This window comes from Brachyhypopomus gauderio, chromosome 5, assembly GCF_052324685.1.
Source record: "Brachyhypopomus gauderio isolate BG-103 chromosome 5, BGAUD_0.2, whole genome shotgun sequence".
NCBI lineage: Eukaryota > Metazoa > Chordata > Actinopteri > Gymnotiformes > Hypopomidae > Brachyhypopomus > Brachyhypopomus gauderio.
This window is the reverse complement of record NC_135215.1, coordinates 28382541-28402823: the sequence shown is the minus strand read 5'-3', so window position 1 is coordinate 28402823 and position 20283 is coordinate 28382541. Positions and strand designations below refer to the sequence as shown.

Genomic DNA, 20283 nt, shown 5'->3' with positions numbered 1-20283 from the left:
CCAGAACTCATTTTGTAGTAGTTACTTACTAACTACTTTTGGTCTTTCGGTCTTATGCCTTCTACGTCAGCCAGCAATATCTAACTATCTATCATTTTTATACTTTACTAAAGACCAGAGACAAGAGAACTACAGTTGTGATCAAATTTATTCAACCCCCAATGCTGCGAAGGGTTTTATGGAATTCAGTGCACATTTGTAATTGTGTTCATAATGAAATCTTACAAGGACTTGTTAAAGAACTAAATGCAACTAAGATAGCATCAATTTTTTTTGTCATAAAGTATTAAATGGCCTTTTTGTGATTTCTTCATTGACACAATTATTCAACCCCTTTACGACTACCACTCCTAAGAACAGAGGTTCATTCCAGTGTTTTCCATCAGGTATTGAAAACATCTGTGGATGTCAACGAGCAGCAATCAAGCATGATAAGCACCAATTAGGCAGATTTAAAAGGACTGTGATACTCAGCTCCTTCTAGACATCTACTGGTGTGTTTCCAAGCATGGTGAAGGCAAGAGAATGGTCCCAGAAGACAAGAGAAGAGGTTATTGCTCTTCACAAGAATGGCAATGGATATAAAAAGATTGCGAAGTTGTTAAATATTCCAAGAGACACTATCGGAAGTATCATTCGCAAGTTCAAGTTAAAGGGCACAGTGGAAACGTTACCTGGTCGTGGCAGAAAGAAGATCCTGACCGCGACTGCTGTGCGCTACCTGAAGCGTAATGTGGAGAAAAATCCCCGCGTGACTGCTAAGGAACTGAAAAAAGACCTGTCAGATGTGGGCACTGAAGTTTCAGCTCAGACAATAAGGCGCGCACTGCATAACGAAGACCTCCATGCCAGAACGCCCAGACGCACCCCCTTGCTGACTCCAAAGAACAAGAAAAGTCGACTGCAGTATGCCAAAAGTCATGTGGACAAGCCACAAAGGTTTTGGAACAGTGTACTGTGGTCAGATGAAACTAAATTAGAGCTGTTTGGGACAATGGACCAGCGCTATGTTTGGAGAAGGAAGAACCAGGCTTATGAACAAAAGAACACCTTGCCTACTGTGAAGCATGGCGGGGGGTCAATTATGCTTTGGGGCTGTTTTGCTTCTAATGGTACAGGAAAGCTTCAACGTGTGCAGGGTACCATGAATTCCCTTCAGTACCAGGAGATCTTGGAGGAAAATGTGATGGAGTCAGTCACAAACCTGCGGCTTGGGAGACGTTGGACCTTCCAACAGGACAATGATCCGAAGCACACATCCAAGTCCACTTGAGCATGGTCGAACATGAAAGGCTGGAACATTCTAGAGTGGCCATCGCAATCACCAGACTTAAATCCAATTGAGAACCTCTGGTGGGACCTAAAGAAGGCAGTTGCAGTGCGCAAGCCTAAGAATGTGACTGAACTGGAGGCTTTTGCCCATGAAGAATGGGCTAAGATACCCATAGGTCGCTGCAAGACACTTGTGTCAAGCTATGCTTCACGCTTGAAAGCTGTCATAACTGGAAAAGGATGTTGTACTAAGTACTAAAAAATAATGTCACTAGGGGGTTGAATAAAACTGATAATGATGTGAGCACAGTAAAGACATTTGTGGTTATTCCATCATAAATATTATGTTATGTTTGTCTAATTTATAAGTGCCTCTTTGATATAATTGTAAATAAGATGACTGAAATGATCAAAATCAATGTCAAACTGGCCAAAACACTTTATTTCAGTGGGGGGTTGAATAAATTTGATCACAACTGTAAATTTCCATTTGTGAATGATTATATTGTGATCTATCTACTGTTACAGTTTACACACATTGCATCAAAGGGTTAACATGAACAACACATGAAGTAACACATTAACAATAATTAACTAACATTAAGTAAACATGTAACAGTTGTGGCTCCTGTTTAGGCTCTTTGTTGCTTGCACTTTTTTTGGTGCGACCTTAGAGAAATATGTTACATTGTACTGATTTACCTACATAAGTAATGGGTAACTTGGAAATATTCAGAATCTATCAGCATAGGAACTGAAGTGTGTCCATACTGATTTTAGCTCTTTAGTCCCTTTTGCTCCAAACTAAAACACTAAAGCTTTAAAAACATGCGAGCAACATAGAGCCTAAACAGGAGCCGCAACTGTTACATGTTTACTTAACGTTAGTTAATTATTTTTAATGTGTTACTTCATGTGTTGTTCATGTTAACGAATGCATTACTTCACGTTATAGTAAGTAAACACAATGTAAGGTGTTACAGACATATCTTGAAAATGGTATGAAAATGGTGAAATGGCTACATTCCCTTTGCACTCTCAATCCCTCTCTCTGCATGTGTGTGTGTGTGTGTGTGTGTGTGTGTGTGTGTGTGTGTGTGTGTGTGTGTGTGTGTGTGTGCGTGCGTGCGTGCGTGCGTGTGTGTGTGTGTGTGTGCATGAGAAAGAGTCAGAGAGAGGAAGAGAGATAGTGTTCATATGTAAATGTGTGTGTGTGTCTGTCTCTGAGGCTCATTACAGCTGCAACTTTGGCTGTAGTATAATCCTCTATCAGTGCCCTTTTGCTGTTTAGGGGAATTCTGTTTTCCTTTTCCTCTCCCTCTGTTTGTGCAGGGAATGGCCTATACAAACGCTTCTCCACGAGTGCTCCCAACTCAAGCAAAAGAGGTGACTGCTGCACAATTTCAGATTTGCTGGGTTGCACGAGTACTACCATAACTGCTACTGGTGTCTCTGCATTTACTGTTTACTGGTTCTGTAGTACGTGCTTAGATCACACTGGGCACCAACCCCTTAAGTGTGGCAGCACCTGCTGGGGATGGAGACAGCTTTGTGCTGGATATGGCAACCTCTGCTGTAGCATTTGGAAAGGTATAGCTACACACACGCACACATGCAAACATACACACACATGCGAATGCACACACTCATATATGCACACCGGCACACGTACATAAACACACACACAGAAAATATGACATCAGACCTCTAGCTGCTCACAAAGTTCTTTTCACCAAAAAATCTGAATCTGAAAGGTTGAATTGGGATTGTGTACCGTTTTCTCTCTTCTGTCTGTTTCTTTCTTTCTTTCCTTCCTACTGTCCTTTATGTGTTTGGAGGTCGAAATCCATGAGCGTAATGCCATCTCCATCCCCGAGGGCTGGGGGTGTGATGCAGGAGGCCGGGTCAGTACCGACCCCAGGGCGGTGATGTGCGGAGGAGGTCTGGTACCCTTGGGCGGCAGTGAGACCACAGGTCAGGCTTCTGTTCGTCTCAAACACTTCCTACTCTGGGAGGTCCTGTGGACCCCAGTTACACATCAACCTCCCGCTGCAACTAGGTGCTCATGACCTCTGTCATTACGTTTAAGAATATGGTCAGATCAGACAATCACAAGTGTGTGCTGTGAGAAAAGACCTGAGCAAAGACCATGTTGGTCTGGGGTATGACATTTCTAACACTGTGGAGATCCTGGCATGACATGCATAGGATGTTCTTCATGATGTCTTCAGAAATATGAGTTCAGCATGGACATTATTAAAGCAAGAATATTTTGGTTAAGACCTTTAGGCCTTCACTGATAGGCCCATTGCACTATTTAATAACAAGTTGAATGTTAGCCCACCCAACTTGGTGCCAATCATATGCGATTACTGTGTTTGTGTGTGTGCGCCATGGGTGTATGACCTATGTGTGTGTGTTTGCTAGGGGGTCATAAGGGCTATGGCCTATCCCTGATGGTGGAGGTGTTCTGTGGCATGCTTGCTGGCGCCCAGTATAGCAAATATATATGCGCCTGGAAACTGACCGACCACAAGGCTGACCTGGTACTTATATATACACACACACACACACACACACACACACACACACACACACACACACACCCACACACACACACACACACACACACATTGCACATTTAGCCGACATTAGAGTTTTTGGATTAAACGGTCCTATGTGCAAACAAGTGTACTAACACTGCCATCTTGTGGCTGATATGCAACATTAACTTTTTGCTCTCCAGGGTCAGTGCTTTGTGGCAGTAAACCCGGGGAACTTTGCTTCAGGATTCAATGACAGAATGTCAGATCTCCTGTCCTTACACAGGAACCTGGAAGCAGTGAGTGTTTCTATCCTTGCAGCAGTGACTACAGAGCTCCAATTAGGCCTTTGTCAGAAGTTCTCACATTTTGACGTCACCTGTAAAATGTACTGCATGTGAATACAGAACAGTTGTGGCATTGTTTCCTGTGTGGGGGTGTGAAGTGTTCCCTCTCCCTGTGTTGCTACAGGCAGACCCTGGGATACCTGTAATGGTTGCAGGAGACCCAGAGAGGAAGCACATGCAGACCTGCCAAGAGCTGGGGGGCATTCCTTACTACCTGAGTGTAGTCAAACACGTGGTACATTCCTTACTACCTGAGTGTAGTCAAACACGTGGTACATTCCTTACTACCTGAGTGTAGTCAAACACGTGGTACATTCCTTACTACCTGAGTGTAGTCAAACACGTGGTACATTCCTTACTACCTGAGTGTAGTCAAACACGTGGTACATTCCTTACTACCTGAGTGTAGTCAAACACGTGGTACATTCCTTACTACCTGAGTGTAGTCAAACACGTGGTACATTCCTTACTACCTGAGTGTAGTCAAACACGTGGTACATTCCTTACTACCTGAGTGTAGTCAAACACGTGGTACATTCCTTACTACCTGAGTGTAGTCAAACACGTGGTACATTCCTTACTACCTGAGTGTAGTCAAACACGTGGTACATTCCTTACTACCTGAGTGTAGTCAAACACGTGGTACATTCCTTATTACCTGAGTGTAGTCAAACACGTGGTACATTCCTTACTACCTGAATGTAGTCAAACACGCGGTACATTCCTTACTACCTGAGTTTAGTCAAACATATTACATGTACAATAATGTATATAAGCCTACATACTCATATAAACACACATATACTCTTGAACACACATTCATGCACTCCATACATCCACGCACACATACATTCACCCACACACACACTCATACGAACTCAGTTATTCAATTATTATCAATTATTTAATATTTATTCTGACACTTGTCTAAGTTCTCACTCTCTCTGTACTTTTCTCGCAGAATGAGTTTGCCCACACACTTGGAGTGAGACCCCTGCTGCCCACCCACCGACTTATTCAGTAAGACCGCAGATGTCTGCCACCACCAGCCTTCATCTGGCGCCCCCCTGTGGAGAAGCAGGTGATGCTTCCCAGCACCCACGACGGCTCCTCTGGGCTTGAAGACCAGCAGAATGCACAGAACAGACACAGACACAGCCTTCCCAACTCTGCTTGTTTGAGACGGCTTGGTTTTGTACACTGTATCATTTATCACAAATCGTCTATTGAAAAAATAATGAGATTCTTTCCAAAAACAAAAAATATAAGATACATTTAATAAATTAATAAAATAAAATAATAATTAGAGTAAATGTTAAACGTACAATTATTCATACAATATTTCTTTTCACTATGATGTAAAAATATATTAATAACTACGTTATCTTAGTAACAATTGTTTTGGAATAAATTTTGATTATAATTAGGCGCTTGCGTTTATTATTTATTTTTTTACCAAAAGGTGGCGCCAAACCTACACCTAAGCAATCTATTCCTTATTTCCCACAGTTAAGATTTACAGTTCTGAAGTCATGGACGTAATTTTGATTTCAAAAGTGGGGGGGACATGGATTCGTCGCTATTTAAATATTTGGTTTTAACCGTAAAAACTGTGGGGGACCAAAACCGGCTTTTGAAAAAGTGGGGGGGACATGTCCCCCCCGTCCCCCCCAAAAATTACGTCCGTGTCTGAAGTACAAGACCAAAAACACCAAATTTAGCACTGGTCTCTTACACAGTGTTGCTTTCATTGGTAAGCTAGAGTCCCTGTTTCTCTTTGAAACGACTCATGTTTCTCCACTCTCACTGCGCCTGCTGAGTTGTGCATGATATACATGAATCACTTCAGACCATCAGAACAGGTGCGCAGGAGATTCACCAACAAAACTCACAGAAAATCACACACAGAAAATTCAAAATCAATACTGCCTACTAAAATCAATCCTACTAAAAGAAGGAAGCATGGAAATCCAGAGTTAGAAGACAGTTGCAGGCATGTGTGTAGATGTGAGCTTATGGATGAACACAGGAGTGTAAGGGGTGGAGAGGTGTGAGCTTAAATACAAGTGGAACGTCAGGGCCTCCCAGAGAGGTGCTCTTAATCACCCCCCCACATCACCTCACACCATTACTGACTCACACCTCAGAGCAGGGCCCATCACATACTACTGCAGCTGACACCTCAGCCCAATAGCACTTCCTCACAGGCCCTGACTGCCACCCACCAAAGCCACGTAACCCTATATCTGACCCTAATCAGTGTCTGTGCCTCTACCCACACAGGAAACACTATTAATACAATAACTGCTAAACTGTCACACACACAGTGTCTCCATGACTGGACTGTAGTCATTAGCATAAACATCATCGGGTTTTGCAGACTTAGAAAGATAACGTCAAATTCCTTCGTCCTATACAGTGTGTGTGTGTGTGTGTGTGTGTGTGTGTGTGTGTGTGTGTGTGTGTGTGTGTGTGTGTGTGTGTGTGTGCGTGTGTGCAGGATGTATCGAGATTGTGAAAGGAGGGAAGACTATGAGTCCCCATTGAGCTTTGGGGTGATAAAGTCCTCACGCACCACCACTTCACGCCAGCAGACACCCACTACCGTATCTCACACCCTCTGTATGTGCAGCCGGCGCTGCACAGCTGAGCTCGTTAAGAGTGAGGCCAACCAAAACCCGCCCACGAGGTCACACAGTAGCCACTCACAGGAGTCACACAGGGGCCACTTCAGTGGCATTAGAAACACTTCAGGTCCGAGACATTAAATACACACAATATAATTTGGTGTAACTTTGCATTAATTGCATTAAATTTGTAGTAAAATAAGTGATGTGTGATTGATAAACAGTATAGCCCAGTGGTTCAGTGACACTAAACAAGGGCCGTCATAACTTCTGGCACACATTACAGCTAGAACTGACCTTATACATCCATCAGCAGTGTTTGGTTCGTTTCTGCAGTGTTTGTGGCATTTTATTAATTTGCTGGTGAACAGTGATTTTGACTGTCATTTCCATTCTAAATGATGAAGTTTACTTCATGGGCTGTGCTGCCCATATTTCTCTCTGTCCTCTCACCTCAGCGTCAGCTCTCATACAGGCACCGTATCCTCCTCATGAATATTAATGACTTTGCGTCGTCCTCTCGACTGCTCGTAATGTCCTCATCAATGAATATTCAAGAGCAACACCTCCGAGGAAGGGCAGAATGAAGAGGCTGGAGGAGAGTGGGGTGTGTGAGGAAGACGGCCAGACGGAGACAGAGTGAGGGGGTTTGCCTTGAGAGAATGTGTGTGTGTGATGTGGACAGGCAGCCACTTTTAAAATCCTCAGCTGTTTTGACTGATCGTTATTTTTAGATTGTTTGCATGGAATAAACTGGAACTGTGACAGACAGGTGTGTCTGACCTCTAGATGACTGTAAATATGTCAGGGAGGGTTGCTACTGACCTCTGGTGCCAAGATCCCCCTGCTGAGAGGCTCCCGCTGAGAGCCTGTGACTGTCAAGCAGGCTCTGAAAGCCTAAGAATGCCACACTGATGAGGAAACACTCTCTGCTGGTTTTTGCGACCCTGGTGGGATTTAGTGGCATGTCAGAATTGTTCATCTATATAGGTATATAGGGGTGTATAGCCCAATGTTACATCAAATGTAGTAATACAGTACTATAAAAGATTCATATAATGAATATTGCAGAGATATTTTTCTTTACCATATTCCAGTCTACATTGGTTATAACAACACACAGTAATTATACCTGAATAGCTGATTATACCTGAATAACTGGGGTATGGTTTGAATAAAAGAAACAACGTGTTTCAGCACATAGCCATTTTCACCTTGCTATTGTTATAATCACCAGGCCAGTTAATAGCATCAACTGCAAAACCACACCCAATTATAATGAAAACGGATCAAGCACAATCAAGAAACAATACTGATACACACTTTACAAATTAAATGTAGTTTAAAATTCTTTAAATGAAAGAAAACAAATAAAAAACGAATCAAATTTGAAATTATATGTGTTGTGTGTTAAATTAAATAAATGTTGTTTGTGCTTGTACTGTCTTTCAATAATAGACCTTTTATATTTAAACCTTAACCTTTATTTCATCACTCAATAATCAGAAAGTAAATTATAATTGTCACGGTACGGCGGGCCCCTTTCTGGTCGTCTCCGTCCACAGCGGCAGTTGTCTTGTTGTTGTGTTGTGTTCGTCCCTCAGGTGGGCAGGGTCTATGATCCATCTCACTTGAGGGTCGTTTGTTTTTCTATATATGTCTTGACTTTGTACCAGTTGACTGCTGGTCATTATATACTTCATTCGGATCGTGTCATGGGTTTTTGCGCACTTTTCTTCACTAGACCCTCCATTTTCCCTGACACTTGGCGTGATCGCTTCCATTTTATTTCGCACTCCCTGCCCGTCACAATAATATTATAACTTTAATCATAATGAGGTTCTAAACATGTTAAATCCAGTTCCAAAACAAAAGAATAATAACTATGTCAGAAAAAACACAAAAATCAAAGCAAATGCTCAGACATTTAAAAACAGGAACGTAGGAACCAGCAGCAACAAATTAGTAATTAATTAATGATAATTAACATTTTTAATTTGTTTAAATATTATCTATTCTTTTCCTACCATACTTTAGCATATTCTGTTATCTTGGGTGTGGTCTTGCTCACGTGTTCTTTTCCATCTGTCATATATCTGAGGGACAAAGAACTTCCCTATAGAACGTAAAGGAAACGGAAAAGGAAATTGAAATGTGATGATATGAAGTAGCAATTAAATGGAGTGAATAGACGGTTGTGTCAGTGTGTCAGCTGGTAGCCAGTAGCCTGGTGGCAGCCCCATTCCCACCCTTCCTGCCCCATTCCCACCCTCCCTGCCCCTCTCCCACCCTTCCTGCCCCATTCCCACCCTCCCTGCCCCTCTCCCACCCTTCCTGCCCCTCTCCCACCCTCCCTGATCTCTGTGGTTCGCCAGCTGGTGCTCAGGGTGATACGGCTGTGTGGTGGGTGAGAACGTTTATGAACACCAAGATTTAGGAAGCCTTCACATCTGCTGCAAGAACACACACACACACGCACACACATTTTACTCTGTCAGCTGAGAGTTCACACAAGCATTTGGCACTGCTCCTTCAAAACACTGACATCACGCTGCAGACAAGGCAACTGTCCTCTACAACCTCTTACCACTGCCACCCCCCACCCCCAGCCCTGCCCCCCCACACACAAACACACTCTGAGTGATGCATTTATAAATGTATGCTAGTTTTGCAGCCATGGCACCACACCAAGCACAGATTCAATAAAAATGTATTATCATCACTATTCATCATCACTATGTATGGTTGTTGTGGTTTTTTTTTTGGCTCTTTGTATAATCTTATTTAGTTTGTGCCTGGGTCATAACAGCAGGACACAGGCTGCTGATCATTAACCAGTCTATTTATGCTGATGAAGGTGGATTATCCCTGCTGACCAAGCGATCAAACCAGCATGTTAAAGTTGAATGTTGAATGTGATCAGGTACATATGTGTGTGGGCTTTCTCCATCTGTATGCTAGGTCAGCGTTTCATTCCATCTGCCACACTGGAGAGGTCAGAGGTCATGCATCTATAAGTGTCTCTTATTGATTGAGCACTGAAGCATTAAATTCTTTATTGTCAGTGAAACTTAATTAACAGTTTGACGCTATAACTACTCCAGAATCTTTTGCCTCTAATGATGGGACTGCCGTGTGGGAGGGTCATGTTGAAGAGTTCACATGTAGAAATGGAGTCATTAGCTGGTAGCTGAGCATGTTCCCATAGCTAGAGTGACTCACGATAAACTTCAGTCATAAATTCCTATTCTTCAGCATTGCAAAGTATGGTCCATCGTATCCTGAACTGGGCGAGAGTGTGAGATGTTCTCAGTATGGTTTTATCAAAGTCCAGTGGTTCTGTTGAGATTTATGCTCACCGTGTGAATACATACAGTAGCCTAGGCTGTGGAAATATCCAGGAGATGCCCAGCTCTTCTACAAACGACAAAAAGTTATTATTATTATTATTCTTTTTGAGGTATCTGAGGATGGAAATACTAATGATGTGGTGTGAGGGAAAGAGAGAAAGACAGAGAGAAATAATTCTTTGAGCAACATGTTTGAGCCATATTCTATCTTTGGTCTACCAGATAATGTGGTGGGGTTACTGTACTGCCTGAAGGTAAACTGAGGCTACATTAATGACTACATTAACTATCTCAGTGCTGGATATATACAGAGCCCTGTAGAATTGTTTGTGGACAATTGTTTGTGAGCCAAAAAAGCTCACTTGTTTGATCTCACATGGAAAATATGAGAAAAATTTCATATTTTAAGTGAAGTTTAAGTGACTCCACCACCACTCTCACCCTCTCATCCTCAAACAACCACATCACAAACCTTTTAGTACTTGTTGCACCCTCTCTGTTATTCAGTCTCTGAATCTTCTCTTACAGTTCCTGAGTCTTATAGTCACTGAAACATATACAGTCACTGAATGTTCTCTTGGAATGTCTCATAAACATCTCACATATAAAAAGATCTGACCCGTTTCCTTGGTCATTTATGTCCTCTTCTCCTCTCCCCACAGGTTTTCAGTGGAGTTTAGGTCAGAGGTCTGGGATTGTCACTAAAAAAACCTTGTTCTGTAGTCACTTAACTGTTTCTCTGTAGATATGGAGAAAAATGTTGCATTAATGCTTTGCTGGCAAACCATACCTAGGCCTTAGCTGTCTGTCTGGGACAGATACTATTTGATTAATCATAATAGTCATGACACCTCAGATAAAGTATTTATTTTTAAGAAGTTTTTTTTTCTTGGAATAATGTTTGACTCACGGGCAAAATGTTTCATGTGTTTTCGGTGCAAGATCAAACAGATAATAAACAAAGACATGTTTGCTCTTCTTTGGCTGCCTTAGGCGCCAGTGAATCTGGAAGAAATCGTACGTGCTACTTATGCCTGAGTAAATATTAACTAACGAGGCTGTAAAAATGTCCAGTTAGGGTGCTGTATTAGTGAACTCCCGCAGCATGGTCGCACCTGGGAGCTAGTGGTGTTTGGCCTACAATACAGGCATTAACATTCTCTAGATCGTGCTGTACCACCTAGGTTTGTATTACTATATTCACTTTTCAGCCCAATTATTTATCTGCCGTTTATTGTTTATTTGTGTAGGATTGTACTTGTGTTCCCATGGGCCTTCAGTCCACACCCTCTTCCTTGTCTTACCTCCTAAAAACAGGTTTTTATTAATCAGTTGATGGTGGTTTAGGCATCTGTGAGTGACTCCAAAAAAGGGTGAGAGGCAATAATTCTGTTCTCATAACTCACAATCCTGAGTCATTCAGAAAGTCTGGTTTGTGGTTACAACAGTTAGACAACAACTCAAGACACACATCACTTATACAGGGCAACACCACGCACCCACATACTCATACTCTGACTACAATAATGTACACACAAGATCATTTGCTCTGGGCTTTTCTCTACTGAGCAGATGTTTAAATGTACAGTTGTTGAAAATGGTGATTCCGAAAACCTCACACTCTTCTACATCACATAAACATATCCCTTAGTCAATCTTTCATGACACAATATTACACATTTGCATGTACAGAGGATGTCCATCACTGATGGGCCTTTTTTAGCACAGATCCAGCACACCATTTATACTGGAGTTCAGATATTTAGTGGGTGATCCTTGTGAGCACTGGTGGGTGATCCTTGTGAGCACTGGCTGATTGATTTGCAGCACCTGATTCAGTGAGTTGAGGATCACTGAGGAGCCTTGAGCAGATTCCAGCACACCTCTCATGCTATCTCATGGGTCTTCTCCCAGCTGCTGTTTACTTTCTCTTACTATTGTCTAGAGGTTTTTTTTTACGCAAGTGTGTGCCTGTGTGTGGTCAACAAGGCGGAGAAAGATCATTTGAAGAGTACGAGGCGCCTCAGTGGGCTTTTCACAATTACCTTGCTGCTCCTCACAGCGAGTGTCAAACTCTAACCACACACACACTTGCACACCCTTCTCTCCAGCTGTCTAGAGAGACAAACCACATCCACACCCCACAGATGGCACTTCTTGTGTGTGTGTGTGTGTGTGTGTGTGTGTGTGTGTGTGTGTGTGTGTGTGTGTGTGTGTGTGTGTTTTGATGCAATCAGATGTCAGTCGTGAAATTTCAAATGCATGCTTCTGCTACTGTTTAAGCAGTATAGTTTAACTTGAGCCAAACCAAGCACATAAAATATCCAGGGCATTTTTTTCCATTTAGTGCTGCCAAACCTTTCTCGCTCCTTTTGTTCACACAACTCAATTGGAGGGGAAGTAGCATCGGTTTCATCGGCCCATTGTGATGATGTCGTGGACACGTGTAAGTGACACTGTCTTGCTGGCCTGGTTTTCATCCGATCTGCTTTGTCTGCGGTGAGCAGGAAGCGTGGAGACAACAGAGGTGTTCTGCGACCCATAGGCCCAGAGCATACCTGGTGTACTGCCGTGTCAACGCACAGCAACGCAGCTGATCCGTGGACGTGCGTTCACTCACACGCCCCCCCCCCCCCCCCCCCCCACACACACACACACACATGGCTGAAGGCCTTCTCTGTGTGCCAGTGGTCAGGGCTTTGTTTGGCTGAGCTCAAGGGGAGACTAGACTTTTGAGTTACCCGCTGCTCTCATCTTACAGACGCCTTTGGAAGGTATCATGTGACCCAGATGACAGCGTAGGGGCACTGCGCTGTGTGTGTGAGAGAGAAGCAGAGAGGCAAACAGAGGGATCATGTCCTTAGAGCCTCTCCTAAAACCAAGCTTTTGTTTCCTCTCCGCAGGTTGGTGGGGGGGGGGGGTGTATGTGTACTAATTCCAGCTTCCTTAATATGTATATAATTAGAGTTGGGTAAAACAGAAAAGTAGCAGAGTCTCTCCTTAAGGTTAATTTCCTTTATTTATTTTGATCAGGGTGTAGTACTTAAAAAGTAATTCAAAAATGAAGCACCTGTCTGAGGCATCTGCCTGTTCCATGAGAGGTTTGAGTGGCAATAGCATCATGGTGGCAATATCATTGCGATACATTAATCACTAAGCAAAATAAGATACCAGTGATGTTGAAATCTATTTTTGCTACTTCTAAAAGTACTCTGACATTTGGGTGCTGCAAAATGTAAGTTAAAACCCATTTCTGCTGCCGTGTTTTTTGCAGACACTGCTAAATTTACTCACACCTACATACAATATTTCATATCCAAAAAGGTCCATCATGGAGAAAGTCAAATATAAAGCATTAACTTTCACAATGAAGTCATAAGGATCCAGTAGCTCAGAATCACATTACATCACCTCATCTGAAATACAGACAACATGCGGCTCTTTGTAGACCGTAGATACCTTTCTCAAACTGGGAAAATGACCTTATGCATTGCATACTCACATAAAATGTGATACCAAGCATACATTCCGATACTTGATTCACAGGAACCAAGGACCTGGATGTGAATAAAGTTCAGTGAACAATACATAGGCTGCTAAACAGCTGACCCCACAGGGCTGGAATATAATACAAACGTGCATTATAATGCCGTTAAGAGGCTTTGGAGAGAATAAATCAAAACAATGACCAGGTCAGTGTATGTAGCCTTTGTACAAACTGAATGTGGCATGCTCTTATATGTTTAAACATTGGATGTTTGGGTGATGTTTTTGAAAGCATTTTTCCATACTTTCAAAATGTGCTTCTCAAGACTATCTGCACTTCCAGGGTGTGTCTTTGACATGCTTTAAGGTTACATGTAGGGACAATAATTCAAGTACACTTGGGAGTCCATCATTTTACAAAATTTATTAATGAAACTTAGTTGAAAACAGTGACAAAATGGCTCAGAAGTAGGATGTGCCCCATTTTAAGGGTGAACGCTACATTGAAAAGCTAGGCTACAATTTTGATAGCAAAAATAAAGAAATCAAACAAAGGCAACTTTGAGTAGAAGTCTACAGTAAAACATAAATAAATTAAGTTAAAATGTCCTTTACAATATATTCATGTATTTACAAAAACACCACAAAACAGTTAGCCCAAAGGTCTAAAGTATTTTCTTGTAAAGCTTTACTTGTTTCACTAATGTATACGATTTGTCCACATCCTCCACTTTACCAAGATCAACTATGGTTGAACAGTTTTACCAACAAATCATGAGAGGAAGTGTTTGATTTAGGATTGCTCTCCACTGCCTGCATGTGAACATAATTCACAAGCACTACTTAAAGTAAAACTACAGTCTTGTGTGATGTAGCTTTAAACCGTTGAAGGTTGATTATAAAAAGTAAAAGGAAACATAACATTGAAAACCACAGCCAGTCATTGAATTAGTGTTCATGCTCAAATCTCAGTGCCAATGAAAGGTTAAAGAGCTAATCAAAGGTTCTGCGCAAGAACAGGAGAAAAATGTTTTCTAACATTCATAGATCATGGGGCACCACTGATTGGTTTTGACACAGGTCATCTTTTTAATGACTAGGGTTTACATGTAGCTACATGGAAGAGCAAAACTAAATAAATCCTGAATTTCACATTTCAAGGCTCAGTTTTAACAAAAAAGAAATATATGATTGCATGGTTGTTCAGCAACTGGACAGTAGAAATTCCTTAACACTACAGTATGGAAACCAGTAGGCCAAAAGACATGGTGTAGCCTACATTGTAGACCAACTTGAAATGTAAATGTAGGTTAGATGTTAATTACAAAGACTATTTTGTTGTCTGTAACTGTAGGCTATTCTGTATTCCGCTACATTTTTTTTCCACATTCTTCAGCAATTTCTCACACTAAGACAAACCTACAGGGTATATTGCAATAGTCCTGAGAACTTAAAAATTATATTTGGTTTGTCGTTGTATGAGCAGGCGATGCTCTGGCGTTCACTGTCCACTGGATGTTCCAGCAAGGACCAAAAACGCCCTGCATCTACCAAATGGCTCCATAAAGACCTGAAAAACAAAAAGGCGGGTCTATGGTCAATTAAAAAAATAGATAAGTCACCAATAATTACAAATAGCCTACTGCTAAAAACATACGTGTTGGTTTTCCTAATCACCGTTACACTAGGGCTGAAAATCTGAGGACTCTCCTGGCGTCAACATTCCTGCAGCCTTTCCCGCCACAGCGGCGCGCGCCCCTCCCCCAGCGCGTAATTACCCCGCTACGAAACCCCGGCCAGAAGAGTCACGCTGAACCCTCACCACACCTAGTCGGTCGCCATAGGCACTATTAAACATTACTCTGTCCAATTAAGCCAAATTTACGTGGCGCCCACAATAATGCAGCACAATACAAGAGTAATTAATTCTGGAGTATTAAAACATACCTTTATCGAATCCGTTTTCTCGGAGTCTGCTCGTCAGCCGAAGGGAAGGTCTTGTGGCAGGCACCTTCACGCTCCTTCAAACAGTCGGCGTTCCTCCGCCGTGCATAGAAATCTGGTTAAAAAAAGATCACACACACCGTTACGTTAAAGCTCACCTACGACGAGTACTTGTTTATCTCACGTTGTTTTCCCTCTATCCTACCTGTAATGCGCGTGGGTGTCGCGGGCTCGGTTCTTCGTCTTGGGATGCGCTTGCAGGTCCGTTTTCCCGAGTTGACGCCGCCTGCGCTGTTCTCTGCGTTTATTTGCCCGGGTAAAAGACGAGGTTCCTCGCAAGACACAGCGTCTCCAGCGGGTCTCTCCGGGCAGAGCCTCTCCAGCCGCGCAGCCCCGCTCCTCACGGACTCTCGGTAGAAGGCTGGCGACGCCTGTGCCGGGGTTTCCTCCCACTCGTAATCCCCGTGCAGCGGAGCGCCAGCGTCGAAGTTAAAGTTCCATCTTTCCTGATCTCGTTCACAAATCTCACGTAGTTTGGACTTAATTTCCCGGTTAAGCTCTACGTGGTCGACCGGTCCAAAAAGACTTCGGCGAGCGCTGGCGTGTGCCCGTGTGTCCCTACGATGCAGGGGTAGGGTCCGCCGCACGGTAAACCTTCCTAAAGTGCCGATAGAAACTTGAACGTTGGACATCTCGTTCTTTAAAAAAAAATGAAGCCAATACTCAATTTATCAGCCTCAAAAGGCGATTTTAGTGTAACCGCTATTACGTGACTCGTGTTGTTTGTAAATTTCAGCTTCCACCCTACGCATGCGCCACGACAAACGTTACTGTGTAACGTCGCCAGACTCGCATTTAAAGTCCCTTTGCTTGGCAGGTACGTGTAGCCACATAGGCGAATATTCCGATTGGTCAGCGTTCGCCCACTCTCGCGAACGAACCCGCCTCTGCGCCGTTTTGATTGGTGGGTAAGCGCTGTGGGCGTGGCGCCAGTGCATGGGTGCCTGGTGATGTGTGTTAGGTGTGGGGGTTTGGAGGGCCGTTGGAGGGTAGCGGAGCTTCGCGGCGCTGCGCCTGCTGGGCCGCGGTTGTGCCCATCCCCCACGCTCCGGCCAAGCTCACCACTGCTCACTCCATGTTGACTAGGTTTAGTAGCTAATGGACTATGTTTAACTAAGTTTTGTTCATTTTTCGGTATGCTCGATGCGAAACCATAGAGGACCGCTCATCAAACGTTGTCAAAAACAGTGTTTTTCTTGTATTTTAAAAGTAATTACAATTAATTTTGTGATGTAGGTTTCCACAAACGTAATATTTCTCTCACTTGTGGTGAACCACCGTGTTGGAATAATGTAGTCGCGCTATTGATTTCCCAAAGCATGTCGGCGATCTCCAGAAAAAAAACAACAACATCAGTACTACTACGACATCGTTTTATTGGACTAAATGCGTCCGGAGCTGTTGTTTCCAGTCCTATACAAGACCGCCTTCTGGTGGTTTCCTGGTAGCTTGCAGTTGCTCGCCCAACCACTCCTGTCAGGAACCCACTGTCTGAACTTAATGCACTCAACGTTCTTCTTATATTTCTTCCGCTTCTCCTTCCACACATTTGCGTTTAATACAGCCCGAACTGCGTTTCGAAGGACTTGACGTAGTGCCTTGTGCTGTGTTTTTATAGTCGATCGATTTGTAGTTTTTAATAAATTCAAGTTTTACATTTTTAAACTTTTCATAGGAATGAATGGCGGAATGTTCAGAATTTCAAATTATAACTGCCAGTTAGAGTGTGTGCTGTAATGAAAAAAATTATCAACAACCTCCTACACACACACATATCTCTCTCATACACATTCCAAACACACACAGATACACACAGACATGCACTCACACACATACATCTCTCATACCCACTCCACAACACAGATACACACACACACATCTTTCTCATGCTCACTCCACACACACACACACACACACACACACATACATATATCTCTCTCATACCCACTCCAAACACACATACATGCATCTCTCTCTCTCTTTCTCTCTCTCTCTTTCTCTCTCTCTCTCTCACACACACACACCTAGCAAAGTGTTGTCATGCACACTGTACACCTTCATACACACAACATATGCAACATGTACACCATACACACTACACAACTTCATACATATTCTTTCAACACACATTTATGTACCACATACCTTCCCACACACCAGACTCAACATACATTACACTCTAATCCTCTCACAACCAGCAGCTCCCCCCACACACCAACATCTCTGTCTCTCACACACACTACTCAGACACATACAAACAACACACACATAAGGAGGAGGTGTTCTTCAACTACACAGACCCACACATTGTACACACCTTCATGCACAACACACATCAAGGCTCTCAGTCTCTGGCCTAATTCATCACAAAGGTGTTCTATCGCATTGAGGTCAGGACGTGTGCAGGCCAGTCGAGTTTGGCACTGGAAGGGGCCAGTGCCAAACTGTTCCTACAAAGTTGGGAGCATGGAATTGTCCAAAATGTCTTGGTATGCTGAAACATTTACAGTTCCTCTCACTGGAACTAAGGGGCCAAGCGCAGCTCCTGAAACACAACCCCACACCATAATCCCCCCTCAACAGAACTTTACACTTGCACAATGCACAATGCAGCCAGACAAGTACCGTTCTCCTGGCAACCGCCAAACCCAGACTCGTCCATCAGATTGCCAGATGGAGAAGCACGATTCGTCACTCCAAAGAGTGTGCCTCCACTGCTCTAGAGTCAGTGGCTGACTGTGTTACACAACTGCATCCGACTATATATATATATACATACATACATACAGTACATACAATAATAACAATATATATAAAACCACCAGATGGCGACAGCGCTTTTGCTGAATTTTCAGGGCGGGACAGTAGCAATGTAGCAATGCATAGCTATTCATCTTAGTAAAAATCAGACAAGAAATAAAATAGAACTAACATATAACTAAGAATGGGTAAAGTATTTACCTAATTTCCCTCATTTCCTTTGGGATCAATACAGTATCTATTCTATTCTATTTTATTCTATTCTATTCTATTCTGTTCTGTTCTGTTCTGTTCTGTTCTGTTCTGTTCTGTTCTGTTCTGTTCTGAATGTAATTGAAGTAAATAACATGTATGTGCCAGGAACTAACCAACACTGCTTCTAACTCTATGAATGACATAATTACCTTCATAGTGCAGGTCATGACTGACCCTGATCATCATGTTGTTCAGGATGCTTTGTGCACTTGTTGGACTCAATTTGAATTTAGAAAGAATCTTCAAGTGCATTAGAGCACTTCAAATCAAGTTCCCTAAATAACTCAAGTGAAATAAATGTATAACAAATCCTATGTTTCTTTTCCTCGTTTTTTAATGGAATTAAACCTTGTTATGTCTTCTAGATCACATGATGATGTTCTCAATACACAAAGTAGCAGAACAAAGAAATGGAAAAATGTTCCCTTTGAGAAAGGTTAACTTCAGTTTTTTCCTCAGGGCAATTTCAAAGTTAAAAGATTTGGTTCTCAGTAGGGCTTCTCAAATTAAAATTATTTCAAAGTTTTATTACAGAGCCTGGAGCTTCAATTCTATATACATATACATTTGTTCTATAGTGGTCATGCACTACACACACTCCATATTCTCTACTTCCTACAAGACTCCAATTACACCCTGTATGTCTGCACCATCTCCCACAAGTAACACTTCTCCCATGTTTGCAGTGACTTTCCTTTGCAAATGTCCACATATGTGTAGCAACATTAATACACCAATTAATTAATTTCCAGCAGTTTTTAAATATCTGTAGTACTGATGTGATTATTGTTTGCAGCCTTCAAATTATTTCCGTCTACTTTAGACACCTTCTTCACACGTCTTAAGTTGTATTTGTGAAATAATGGTTTATTGCTAAAATAAACAATAATTAATTTCAACACCTTCGCACAAGTGAGCATTTATTAGAATACTGTTGAGTTAAGTCTTTAATTAGAAGAATTTCACTCATGTGCCCAAAACACCAAGAGAAAGCATGAAGTTTTATATTAGCTCACAAGGAATTTGTTTGTGAACATGAAGGTGGCTTGAGGGCTTTCAGAATGCGGTGCTCCGTGAGAGACTGTGGGATGCACTCCAAATGTCCTTCGTGAATACTGAATTCTTTGTGCTTACTAAGTACAACCCAGCTGACTGAGGGTGGGCTGAAAGTCTGAACGTGCAAGGACAAAGATTCAAGAACAGCACTATAAATAAAAACACGGGGAGATCACAAATCCGTTCAAGATGTCCCAAAATAACTACCTGCTAAGATTTATCAAGAATATGCGAAAAAAAAATCAAAACACCCACAAGCTTTGTTCATAGGTCAAATGTAGCAAAGGAAATGTCTATTTGAAATCCATTATGGCATTATTTCCATGAATGTATTACATTACGTTTATTAGCAAACTAATGCAAAGTAAGACATTTAAGACCTGTGAGACTAATGTAAATATCCTACACTATTATACATACATTCAGTCAAGCATAGTCCATACACATGGCAGAATCCGTGCATCTGTAGTTTTAATCCTGATCCCCTAATTTGAAATGTACAATATTACATATATTTTTGCATTTACTTTTCACATTGCTAAAATACTGCCATAAATCTCGCAGAACTACTAGTGACAAAACT

The 20283-nt window shown here is 42.2% G+C and overlaps 2 protein-coding genes across 2 annotated transcripts; one reads left to right on the top strand and one right to left on the bottom strand.

Moving 5' to 3' along the window:
- The first annotated feature begins 2607 nt into the window (after positions 1 to 2607).
- On the top strand, positions 2608 to 5186 carry LOC143513902 (putative oxidoreductase YjmC). The gene is made up of 7 exons (XM_077004592.1): positions 2608 to 2658; positions 2764 to 2862; positions 3111 to 3246; positions 3700 to 3818; positions 4019 to 4114; positions 4287 to 4397; positions 5124 to 5186. The coding sequence occupies exons 1-7, from the start codon at positions 2608 to 2610 to the stop codon at positions 5184 to 5186; spliced, it is 675 nt and encodes a 224-aa protein (XP_076860707.1).
- Positions 5187 to 14030: 8844 nt separating this feature from the next.
- On the bottom strand, positions 14031 to 16415 carry cdkn1cb (cyclin dependent kinase inhibitor 1Cb). Its single transcript, XM_077006889.1, has 3 exons — positions 15775 to 16415; positions 15573 to 15684; positions 14031 to 15195 (listed from the first exon to the last, which is right to left on the bottom strand). Exons 1-2 carry the CDS (start codon positions 16259 to 16261, stop codon positions 15575 to 15577), a joined length of 597 nt encoding a protein of 198 aa, XP_076863004.1. The 5' UTR covers positions 16262 to 16415; the 3' UTR covers positions 14031 to 15195; positions 15573 to 15574.
- Positions 16416 to 20283: the final 3868 nt, after the last annotated feature.